This window comes from Scyliorhinus canicula, chromosome 9 (assembly GCF_902713615.1).
Source record: "Scyliorhinus canicula chromosome 9, sScyCan1.1, whole genome shotgun sequence".
NCBI lineage: Eukaryota > Metazoa > Chordata > Chondrichthyes > Carcharhiniformes > Scyliorhinidae > Scyliorhinus > Scyliorhinus canicula.
Window position 1 is genome coordinate 100,028,029 of NC_052154.1, and position 13,206 is coordinate 100,041,234.

The following is a 13,206-nucleotide window of genomic DNA, read 5'->3' on the forward strand; positions in this document are numbered from 1 at the left end:
CCGACAGACTCGACCTTTAAGTCCACTTCACCCCCGCTGGACTCTTTTTTAGCGGTGTGAATGTGGTAAACCACTGTTAGTGTATTATATGTATTGCGGTAAACTGTTACTGTACTACATGTATTGTGGTAAACCACTGCCTGATGGCTCCACCTGTGGCTCCTCCCCTCAGGCTCAGTATAAAGATGACTGACCTCCGGCCCTGCCCCAGTTCAGGATCAGTGGCCAGGAGGCTTTCTGTTTAGCTTATTAAAGCCACAGTTTTGTTCACTATTCGTCGTGTTAATTAATGGCACATCACTCACATGCACACCTTTCACTCACAGGCCCACCTCTCACTCACAGGCCCACCTCTCACTCACAGACCCACCGCTGTCCTCACACGCTCACCTCTCTCCTCACTCACACGCCCATCGCTCTCCTCGCTCACATGCCCATCTCTCTCACTGTGGTGAACGTATTGCTGCTACCATTCACCACTGTAATTGCATTATATTGTATTGTATTATGTTGGTGCCTTGTGGGCTCCGCCTATGGCTCTGCCCCCTCGGGGGAGGTATACAGATCTGCAGCCTGTAGGCGGCACTCAGTACAGAGCAGTCGCAGGCAGACACAGATCTAGCATATTAAAACCACTGTTCACTTCTACTCATCGTCTCGTGTGAATTGATGGTCGCATCAATTTAATAAACTACGATATCGCAATGAAAGCCGCCCTCAAACCTGATCGACTGGAACTCGACCCACAGGCAGCTGAAGCCAAAGGAATCTTTTCGCACTGGCTCCGCTGCTTTGAGGCCTACCTCACCGCCTCCTCCTCGCCCACTGTCACCGAGGCACAGAAGCTGAGCCTCCTCCACGTCCGGGTGAGCCACAGAATCTCGGTACTAATCTAATACGCGACCACGTACGCAGACACGGTCGCGATTCTGAAAAGACATTACGTGAGGCCCGTGAACGAAGTGTTCGCGCGGCATCTCCTCACCACGCGTTGTCAACGCCCCGGAAAATCGCTGGAGGAATATCTACGCGACATGAGGGTACTCGCTCGAAACTGCAATTACAAGGACGTCACGGCCTTGCAGCACATGGAACTCGCCATTCGGGACACCTATGTGGCTGGAGTTCGGTCCAACTATGTTAGACAGCGCCTGCTCGCAAAGGGCACCCTCGACCTAGAAGTGACGGTAAAACTATCCACCTCTTTAGAGGTAGCCTTCCAGAGTTTGAATGCTTTCCCCTCCGACCACGCGACTTCCTCGTGGGCGCCGGAGGCACGACTATCACCCGACCCGAGGGTGTCCCAAGCCTGTGCCGCGCGGCTGGCCGCCCAAACCGGGGGTCCGCTTGCTATTCTGCGGTCAGAGCCAGCACCCCAGGACAGCGTTGCCCAGCTCGGAAAGCGACCTGCAGCGACTGCGGTTAGAAAGATGGGCTGGTTTAGGCTCACTGGGGCTAAATCGCTGGCTTTCAAAGCAGACCAAGCAGGCCAGCAGGCACGGTTCGATTCCCGTACCAGCCTCCCCGATAGGCGGCGGAATGTGGCGAATAGGGGCTTTCACAGTAACTTTATTGAAGCCTACTCGTGACAATAAGCAATTTTCATTTCATTTTCATTTCATTTTGCCAAAGCCTGCTTGGCCCGACCCAAAATTGCAAAATTGGGTCGCAGGCCCGCAGACCCTGTCATCCGCCTTGTGCTACCCGTGGGGGCTGCCATCTTTAACCCTACCCGACACGTGCGACTCATGGGGGCCGCCATCTTGGCCGCCAATTTCAACGTCACCCAACACGTGCGACCGACGGGGGCCGCCATCTTGGCCGCCATCTTCAACTCTGCCCGACACGTGCGACCGGCGGGGGCCGCCATCTTGGGACCACCCCGCTACGACCGACCACGCCGGCTACCCACAGCTTTGCGCTGTCATCCTCAACCAGTCACGGCCCAAGCATCTCAAGAACTCCATGATGACTGGGCACGAAACGTCCTGCCTGTTTGACTCTGGGAGCACAGAGAGCTTCATACATCCGGACACGATAAGGCGCTGTTCCCTCCAGATTTCCCCCGCATCCCAAACAATCTCCCTCGCTTCCAGATCACATTCAGTGCAGATCCGGGAGTACTGTGTCCCGAACCTCGCGATACAGTGTGCCGAGTACGCCGATTTTAAGCTCTCTGTCCTCCCTCATCTCTGTGCTCCTCTCTTGTTTGGACTGGATTTCCAGTGCAACCTCCGAAGCCTGACCCTGAAGTTCGGCGGACCCCTACCCCCTCTCACCGTATGTAGCCTCGCGACCATTAAGGTCACCCCTCCCTCGCTTTTCGCGAACCTCACCTCCGACTGTAAACTCGTCGCCACCAGGAGCAGGCGGTACAGTGCCTAGGACAGGACTTTTATTAAGTTGGAGGTCCAGCGGTTCTTGAGGGAGATGATCATTGAGGCCAGTAATAGCCCTGGAGAGCCCAAGTGGTGGTCGTCAGGTCCGGGGAAAAGAACCGGATGGTCGTGGACTACAGCCAGACCATGAATCGTTACATGCAAATCAATGCGCACCCTCTTCCCCGCATAGCGGACATGGTTAATCAGATTGCACATTACCGGGTTTTCTCCATGGTAGACCTGAAGCCCGCATACCACTAGCTCCCGATCCGCCCGGAAGACCGCCACTACACTGCCTTTGAGGCAGACGGTCGCCTCTTCCACTTCCTCAGGGTTTCCTTCGGCGTCACCAATGGGGTCTCGGTATTCCAAAGAACGATGGACCGAATGGTTAACGAGTACGGGCTGCGGGCCATGTTCCCGTACTTGGATAACGTCACCATCTGCGGCCATAATCAGCAGGACCACGACGCTGACCTTCAGAAGCTCCTCCAAACCGTCCAAGCCCTCAATCTCACCGACAACCATGAGAAATGCGTTTTCCGCACAACCCGACTAGCCATCCTCGGCTATGTCGTGGAAGACGGAGTCCTTGGGCCCGACCCCGACCGCATGCCCCCTCCTGCAACTCCCACTGCCCCAAGGCCCTGAAGAGATCCCTGGGGTTCTTTTCATATTATGCCCTCCACTTATTAAAGCCACCACCTTTCCCCTGTCGACTGAGGCCCGCCTGGCCTACAGCCGCATCAAGGCAGACATTACCAAGGCCGCAATGCACGCGGTGGACAAGTCCATCCCCTTCTAGATGGAGGGCGACACGTCAGATGTCGCCCTGACCGCTACCCTCAACCAGGCAGGCAGGCCCGTGGCCTTTTATCCGTACCCTCAACGCCTCCGAGATTGGACACTCCTCTGTCGAAAAGGAAGCTCAAGTCATTGTGGCATTGGAGACACTACCTGGCTGGTAGGTAGTTCACCCTCCTCACCGACCAACGGTCGGTAACCTTTATGTTCAACAACACACAGTGGGGCAAGATCAAGAATGATAAAATCATGAGGTGGAGAATTGAACTCTCCACCTATAATTATGATATCGTGTATTGTCCTGGGAAGCTCAATGAGCCCCCAGATGCTCTGTCGCATGACACATGGGCCAGCGCGCAAGATGACCGACTTCGGGCCATCCACAATGACCTCTGTCACCCAGGGGTCACCCGGCTTCTCCACTTTGTCAAGGCCTGCAACCTGCCCTACTCCACCGAGGAGATCAGAGCCATGACCGGGGGACTGCCAGGTCTGCGCGGAGTGCAAGCCGCACTTGTATCGGCCAGACAAGGTCCACCTGGCCTCAGCGTCGATTTCAAAGGGCCCCTCCCCTCCACTGACTGCAATGTGTATTTTCTCAATGTCGTTGACGAGTACTCCCGTTTTCCCTTTGCCATCCCATGCCCTGACATGACCGCGGCCATGGTCATTAAGGCCCTGCACAGCATCTTCACCCTGTTTGGTTTTCCCACTTACGTCCACAGTGACCGAGGCTCCTCATTTATGAGCGACGAGCTGCGTCAGTACCTGCTCGGTAAGGGCATTGCCTCGAGCAGGACTGCCGGATACACCCTCTGGGGAACGACAGATGGAGAGGGAGAACCTACCTTATGGCCCTACGTCTAGAAATCTCCGGGTTTCCCGCTGGCAGGAGGTCCTCCCCGACATGCTCCACTCCATTCGGTCGCTCCTCTGGACAGCCACGAATGAAACCCCTCACGACCGTCTATTTGTCTTCCCAGGAAGTCCTCTCTGGGTCTCGCTTCCGGCCTGCTGACGACACCAGCGGCCTGTCCTCCAGAAGCACGTGAGGAGCCATAGTCCGACCCCCTGGTCAGAGGGTCAGACATGTCCAACCCTCAGTATGCCTACATGGCGCACCGCGAAGGGCCAACACTATACAGTCTCCCTCCGGGTCTGGCAGCCCGCCAGTGTCCCCAGCGACGATCACCTACGCCCCCTCCCCTCTACACTGAACACCGCCCCCGCCCCGCAACTACATCGCCTACACACCCCCCTCTTCCCATCGCCGACTCACCATGGTGAAGCTCCAGACGACATGCTCCCGGAGTTAACGAGCCCAACACTCGTGTTCGCAGCGACAAGTTCAACAACCATGCCCGCAGCGAAGCCGGAGCTGAGGCGATCGCAGCAAACGATCAAGGCGCCGGACAGACTCTATCTGTGAGCCCACTTCACCCCCGCTGGACTTCAATTTTTTAACAGTGGATGAATGTGGTGAACGTAGTGCTGCTCCCATTCGCCACTGTAATTGCATTCTATTGTGTTGTATTATGTTGGTAGCCTTGTTAGCACCGCCAGTGGCTCTGCCCCCTTGGGGGAGGTATATAGATCTGCAGCCTGCAGGGGCACTCAGTACAGAGCAGTTGCAGGCAGGCACAGATCTATCTTATTTTTAAAAAAAAATTTAGAGTACCCAATTCATTTTTTTTTTTCCAATTAAGGGGCAAGTTATGTGTTCAATCCACCTACCTTGCACAACGTTGGGGTTGTGGGGTGAAACCCACCCAACACGGAGGATGTGCAAACGCCACACGGACAAGTGACCCATAGCCGGATCGAACCTGGGGACCCTCGTGCCGGTGGGGCAACAGGGCTAACCCCACTGCGCCACCCGTGCTGCCCTCGATCTAGTTTATTAAAACCGCTGTTCACTTCTACTTATTGTCTTGTGTGAATTGATGGTTGCATCACTCACTTACTCATCCACACCTCTCACTCACTCACACACCCACCTCTCACACACACACATACACACACGCAAGCACCTCTGTCACTTAGTCACACATACCCTCTCTCACTTCCCCACCCACCTCACTCACTCACAAACCCACCTCCCTCACTCAGAACCCATCTCTCACTCACACAGGCCCATCTGTCAGTCACTCACAGGCCCATCTCTCACTCACTCACAGACCCACCTCTCATTCACTCACTCACAGGCCTACCTCTCACTCACAGGCCCACCTCTCACTCACAGGCCCCACCTCTCACTCTAGGCTCATCTCAGTCGCTCACTCACTCATTCGCTCACTCACACACATGCTCAGCTCTCTCTCACTTACTCACTTACACGCCCCCCTCTCATTCACTTACACGTCCACATCTCACTCACTCACACCCCCACCTCTCACTCACTTACACGCCCACCTCTCATTCACTTACTCACATGCCCACCTCTCACACTCCCGCACACCTCTCACTCACTCACACCCACCTCTCACTCAGGCCATAATTTATTACCCATCCCTAATTGTACTTGAAATCGTTGTGGTTAGTTGCCTTCTTGAACTACTTGAGTACATGCGGTGTAGGTACATCCGCAGTACTGTTAGAGAAGGAGTCCCGGGATTTAACTCAATGTCAATGAAGCAATGGCGATATATTTCCAAGTCTCCATGGCAGTGACATGGACTGGAACTTCCAGGTGGTGGTATTCCCAGAAAGGTGCTGCCAAATAACCTTGGTGATTTCCTGCAATGCACCTTGTTGATGGTACACTCTGCTGCCACTATTAGTCGGTGGTTAGAGGGAGTAAATGTTTGTGCAAAAGGGTTCAATCAAGTGTGATGCTTTGTCCTGGATGGTGTTGAGCTTCTTTCGTGTTGTTGGAGCAGCATTCATCTGCAAAATGCATATTCCACGATACTCTTCACTGTACACTGTAGTTGGTGGACAGGCTTTGGGGTGTCAGGATGTGAGTTGCTTGCTGCAGGATTTCTTACCTCTGATTTTGAATCATATTGTTTATTGTATGCAGGACATACCTAAGCAATTTTTCATATTGCTGGGTAGATGCCAATGTTGTAGCTGTACTGGAACAGGTTGGCTCGAGGTGTGTTAAGTTCTGGAGCACAAGTTTTGAGGACAGTTGTCGGAATATTGTCAAAGTTCAAAGCCTTTGCAGTTTCTAGTGCTTTCAGCTGTTCCTTGATATCACAAGGAGTGAATCAAATTAGTTGAGGACTGTTCTCTGTGATTCTAGGGACCTCCTGAGGAGACCAAGATGGATCATCCACTTGGAACTTTTGGCTGATGATGTTTGCAACTTTTACAACCTTAATTTTTTGCATAGACATGCAGGGCTCCTCGACCATTGAGAATGGGGATATTTGTGGAGCCTCCTCCTCCAGTGAGTTATTTAATGGTTCACCACCATTCACAACTGCATGTAGCAGGACTGAAAAGCTTAGATTTGATTTTTTGGTTATGAAATCGCTTAGCTCTGCTTTCTGCTTATGTAGTTTGGCACACATGTATCTTCAACAGGTTGACAGCTCATTTTTAGGCATGCCTGGTGCTGTTTCTGGTATGCCCTCCTTGCACTATTCATTGAACCAAGGTTGTTCCCCTGGCTTGGTGGTAATGGTAGAGTGGGGGGATATACTGGGTGATGAGATTACAATTTGGGGTTGAGTAGAGTTATGCTGCAGCTGATTGCCCACAGCACCTCATGGATGCCTGTCTTGAGTTGCTAGATCTGTTCGATCTATCCCATTTAGCATGGAGGAAGGTATCTTTAATGTGAAGAAGGGACTTTGTCTCCACACGGACTGTGCAGTTGTCATTCTTATCAATACTGTCATGAACAGATACATCTGCGCCAGGCAGTTTGGTGAGATTGAGGTCAAGTATGCTTTTCCCTCCTGTTGGTTCCCCAACCTGCAGGAGACCCAATCTAGAAGTCATGTCCTTTAGGACCTGGCCTGCTCATTCTGTGATGGTACTACCAAGCCATTCTTGGTGATGAGTGTCAAACGGCCCCAGCCAGAGTACGTTCTGTGCCTTTGCCACCTTCAGTGCCTCTTCCAAGTGGTGTTCAACATGCAGGAATACTGACTCATCAGCTGAGGATGGGACTGTCTGTAGTTATTGTAAGGAGTCCTTGCCATTGTTTGACCTGTTGCCATGCAACTTCATTGGCTCCAGAGTCAATGTTGAGGACTTCCAGAGCAACTCCTTCCTGATTTTATACCACTGTACCACCATACCTGCTGGGTCGCTCTACCAGTGGAACAGGACATAGCCATGAATGGTAATGGTTGAGTCTGGGACGTCATCTAATGCCTGCTCTGCCTGACCTGTGCTTGTTTGAATTCGACTATGGAGCTTTATTCTTAATCCAATCCCATGCTATACATGCTATGGGAGTGTTTGACAGGAAGTGTGGTGGGAACGTTTCTCTGTCTCAACGCCCAGGCTTTATCTGTCCTGAGAATGTTTAATGGGGACAATGCAGAGAGAGCTTTACTTTGGATCTAATCTGTGCTGTACCTGTCCTTGGAGCTTTTGATGGGTACAGTGCAGATGGAGCTTTATTCTGTATCCAACATTGTGCTGTACTTGCATTTGGGGATGCTGACCAATTGATATGAAAATGATCTGTTATCCAGCTAAAGATTCCTCGCCTTTAGCACAAACCTCAACAGAAATGAATAGTGCATTTGCCATTCTGGCAGATTTTCAGCCAATTTTAGTGGTATGCGTTCATTATTTACAAAATATGTTTTGTTGTGTTTTGAGTAGTGGAGAATCAAGGCAGATAACTGTCTGCATCATTGATTGCTGTGCTTGTGAGGATCTGTAGCTGAAGTTATAATTTCATCTGAGGATTTTTGTAGGTCTCATCGGTCCATTACTTCACTCTAGGTTTTGAAAGTAGCAATCCTGTCCGAGAGGTATGCTGTGGACTACACCTGGTATGTTGACACCATCTTGAACCTGATACGAATTGCTGGCGACTACGTTGGTGAGGAAGTGTGGTACCGAGTCATTCAGATCATCATCAATCGCGATGATGTACAGGGTTATGCAGCCAAGACAGTATTTGAGGCAAGTCATTATACAACATTATGGTGTTCTTTCTTGATTGTGTAGTATCAAAATTACTCTGTTTGAGCCTTTCAAACTCCATGTATGTTTGACCAAATTCTTTCCTTAAATTTCTAAACCTTTGTCTGTAAGCTTCAGGCACTAGCTCATATGCACTTAAGATGGATTTCTTCACCTCATACGTTCCAGATACCTCCTCCGGTAGTGATATAAACACTTCACAAGCTCTACCTACCAGCTTTGTTTGAATCAGTAACACCCACATGTCCTGTGGCCATTTCATTTGTTTAGCTACCTTCTCAAATGAAACGAAAAAGGCTTCCACTTCCTTCTCGTCAAACTTTGGCAATTCTTGGACATATTTAAATAGATTCCCACCAAGCCTTCGACTATGACACTCTTTCTCACTATCCTCATCACTATCATCCAACTGTATGTTTTCCTTTACGTCTGCCAGTTTAACTGATTGTCATGTTTCATGGCCATTTTCTGAAGTTCAAACTCCCTCTCTTTATCTTTTTCCCTGATCTGTATCTCCCTTTTTCTTTTTGTTCTGCTCGGGCTATTATTTCTTTTCTCCTTTCTTCTCCTTTTCTCTTTCCTCTGTCTCTTTCTTTTTCCTCTCTCTCTCTTTCTTTTTCCTCTCTCTCTCTTTCTTTTTCCTCGCTCTCTCTTTTTCCTCTCTGTCTCTCTCTTTTTCCTCTCTCTCTCTCTCTGTCTCGTATTCAAGCCGCTTTAATTCTTTCTCATGTTCCAGTTGTTTAATTTGCAACTGAATTTTTGCCATTTCCAATGAGTCAAACTCTACCTCAGGCAACTTTAAATGCTTAACCACCGCCATAATTACCTCATCTTTTTGCATTTTGTCAGGTAATGTTAACTGCAATGTTTTTGCCAAATCTAACAGTCTGTTTTTTGTCTCTGTCCATAAGGTATTGCGTGTGACCGTCTCCACTCCCAAAAACTTCTGAGCCTATGAAAGAGCCATTGTCCACAACACACTCCCCACTTGAACTAAAATACCACTCCGGAGAAGCAACAATCTTTCACTGTCTTTAAGTTCTCAAAAGCCAATAAATAGACTTTTTTCCCCCTCGAGCCCCCAGTCGTTATGGGAGAGGTGTTTTCAGAACCCCAAAATGTATCATGGAGTCCAACCAACCTCCCCTTTTAATGGATTGTTGCTTTTCCAGCACACAGCTTTTCCCCTAGGTGTGGTATTACAATTATGGACACATTTTAAAAACAAAACAATGTTTATTCCATGAACTCAACTTAACCTTTTAAAATAAACATTGGATCGCTTAACACCCTTTACTTCTAAGATAACCCCGAAAATGATACAACACGACCCAATCCTGCAAACTGTTCTTTTAAACCTCCAAAAGACTTCAACTCTTCAAAAATAGGAGCACAACAGGTTACATTCAATATATTTATAGTCTTTGGATTTGCAGAAATCACCAGACCCGCTCTTTTCCTTCCTGCAGCTCGCTCAAACCAGCCAGGCACTTTTCAGCTGCTCTCTCAAACTGAAACTGAAAACTTTAAAATGGCTGAGCTAAAACCCCAGCTCCACCCACTCTCTGACATCACCACATTTCTTAAAGGTACATTGCTTAAACATCCATTTCTTAAAGGCACTCTCACATGACAATAGTCCCAGATGACGTTTGAGGGGGAGACTTGACTGTGGGTGATTTAACCTGTGGATCACCACACCTCAGGCGAGGGGCAAAGTTGAGAAGGTCGGCCGGTATGGAAATTGAACCCGCGCAGCATGCCTTGTTCTGCATCACGAGCCAGCTGTCTAGTCAAGTGAACTAAAACAGCCCCCCTCCCTTTTTAGGAAATATTTTATTAAGGCACATATTATTTTAACAATTTTAAACATCAGGATTCAAGAACAAAACAATATAACCAACCACACCCCCAGTAACAAACCTCAGACAACATAGCTTACGCAAACAGGACCTCGTTCCCTAGCCCCCTTTCCACTGGTTTTCCTGACCTTACTCGACCCCTATCCTTCCTCCTCCTGCACATCTTTGGGCTGTGGGGGCGAAACACAGGGAGAATGTGCAAACCCCACACGGACAGTGACCCAGTGCTGGGTCGAATCTGGGACCTCGGTAGCGTGAGGCTGCAATGCTAACCATTGCGCCACCATGCTGCCCTCAACCCTCACTTTAATACCTCTGACATAACGTCAGCAAATCCCTGCCGGAAACCCCACAGCCTCGGGCATACCCAAAACATATGGATATGGTTCGCAGGACCCCCTGCACAGCGTCCACATCTATCCTCCACCCCTCAAAGAACCTGCTCATCTGGGCCACCGTCATTTGCGTTCTGTGGACCACCTTAAATTGTATCAGGCTAAGCCTGGCACACGCCGAGGATGCATTGACTCGCATCAGAGCCTCCCCCATTAGCCAGCCTTCAACTCCCCACCCAGCTCTTCACCTCCCCTATCGGGGCTCCCTCCCACTCTATCAGTTCCCTGTAGATCTGAAACCTTCCCCTCTCCTACTCCTACTCTCGACACCGCCTTAATCTGTAGCCCCTGGTGTGGCAGGTGCGGGAAGGTTGAAACCTTCCTCCGCACAAAGTCCCTCACTTGTAGATACCGGAACCCACTCCCACCTGGCAGCTCAAACTCCTTCTCCAACTCCTTCAAGCTCAGGAAGCCCTCATCAATAAAAAGATCTCCAAATCTCTACATTCCTACCGCTGCCACCTCCGGAACCCCACATCCAGCCCCCCCGGAGCGAATCAGTGGTTACCACATGGTAGTGTCCACACCGACGCTCCTTCCAGTCCCATGTGCTACCGCCACTGTCCCCACACCCTCGGCTGACACTACTACGGGCCTGTGGAGTACCAGGCCAGCGAGAAAGGCAGTGGTGCCATTAACAATGCTCCCAAACACGTGCCTTTACATGAGGCCGCCTCTACCCGCTCCCAAACCGATCCCTCCTCCACAACACACTTCGTGGCCCAATAATAATTTCTAAAATTCGGAAGAACCAACCCCCCACCCTCACGCCCCCGCTACAACAACTCCCGCGGGGTTTTACCTGCCCAAACAAATCCCGAGATCATCGCATTTACTTTTTTAAAGAACACCTTGTGGATAAAAATTGGAAGGCTCTGAAAGACGAACAGAAACCTCGGAAGGACCTGCACCCACCCCGCCAATGACAGCGGAAGCGCATCCCATCTTCGAACGTCTCCCCTCACGTGTTCTGCCAGCCGACCCAAATTCAGCTTGTGTAGCTGCTCCCGATCCCGTGCCACCTGGATACACAAATACTGAAAGCTCCCCCTACCACCTTGAATGCCATCTCCCCCAATCTCTTCTCCTGCCCCCTCACCTGAATCGCAAAAACCTCACTCTTGCCCATATTTAATTCATACCCCGAAAACCAACCGAATTCACCTGCTTCGTCCCCCAGTGCAGCCTAAAATAATCTGAACTCACCCGGTTCGTCCGCACACTGACCACCGGTTCCTGATATAACAACCTGTCCCAGTCCACAAATCCCTGCCCAAACCCAAACCGCCCCAGGACCTATCATATATATTCCCACTCTACTTGGCCAAACACCTTCTCTGCGTCCATGGCAACCACCACCTTTACCTCTCGTCCCTCTGGAGGCATCATGATAATATTAAATAACTTCCTGGTGTTGGGCCCTTATTACCCCTGCACACAATCCTCGATCCTGGAGACCAAGATCTTAGTCAATAGTTTGGCTTCTAAATTTAGTCGGAAAATCGGTCTGTATGACCCACACTGTTCCGGGTCTTTATCTCGCTTTAGAATGAGGGAGGTCGATGCCTGCGACAATGTACTCCCAACTCCTTTGCCTCATTGAAAGCCCTTCCCAGCAGCGGTCCCAATATTCCCGAGAACCTCTTGTAAACCGGGTATTCGTCTGGACCCGGGGCCTTGCCCGATTTCATCTTCTCCAGCCCCTCCACTACTTCTGCCAGCCAGGTTGGGGCCCCCAGGCCCTCCACCAACTCCTCATCCTGAACCCCAACCTCTCTAGAAACCACTTCATCCCCTCCACGCCGGCTGGGGGTTCCGACTCGTACAGCTTGCTACAGAAGTCCCGAAACACCCCGTTCACCCCCGACGGGTCCGAGACCATATTCCCACCCCTGTCCTTCACTTTCCCAATCTCCCCCGCCGCCTCCTTCTTCCTCAACTAGTGCGCTAGCATCCTGCTTGCCTTCTCCCCATACTCAAACACCACTCCTCTCACCCTTCTCAACTGCCCCACTGCCTTTCCTGTAGATAATAGCCCAAACTCCACCTGCAGCCTCACCGCTCCTTTAGCAGCCTCGCCTCCAGGGCATCCCCATATCTCCTGTCCACCTGCAGGATTTCCTTTCTATCTCCGCCTGCTCCGCCTTCTCCCTATGTACCCAAATCAAAATAAATTCCCCCCTGACCACTGCCTTCAGTGCCTCCCATACCGTACCAGCCGAAACCTGTGTCATTAATCTCCACATATCCCCGGATGGCCTTCCTCACCCGCTCACACACCTCTTCTTCCGCCAACAGTCCCACATCCAGCCTCCACTGTGGTTGCTGGACCCCCTCTTTTCTCCCTCGTGGTTCCCCCAGTGCAAGGCATGGTCCGACCACTATTGCTAAATACTCAACATCAACCACCCCTGCCAGCAACATCAAATCAAACACAAAAATTCTATTCCGGGAGTACACCTTGTGCACATGGGAGTAGAATGAAAATTCTTTCGGCATCAGTCTCCAAAATCTCCACGGAACCATCTCCCCCCCCCCCCCCAGTTTCCCGCTCCACAACATACCTCCTCCCAGAGTCCACCACTATACGTCTCTCTTCAATGCCACCCGCTTATTGATCAAAATCACCACCTCCTTCATTCTAGTGTC

At 50.7% G+C, this 13,206-nt stretch overlaps 1 protein-coding gene across 12 annotated transcripts in view; it reads left to right on the plus strand.

Annotated features, from left to right (window-relative positions):
• LOC119971578 (AP-2 complex subunit alpha-2-like) overlaps window positions 1-13,206 on the plus strand; it is a 527,190-nt gene that overhangs the window by 246,618 nt on the left and 267,366 nt on the right. For all 12 annotated transcript variants that reach the window (XM_038807337.1, XM_038807343.1, XM_038807342.1 and 9 more), the window contains one exon: window positions 8,097-8,279. In XM_038807337.1, coding sequence (XP_038663265.1) covers window positions 8,097-8,279 — 183 coding nt within the window. The remainder of the gene's footprint in view (window positions 1-8,096; window positions 8,280-13,206) is intronic.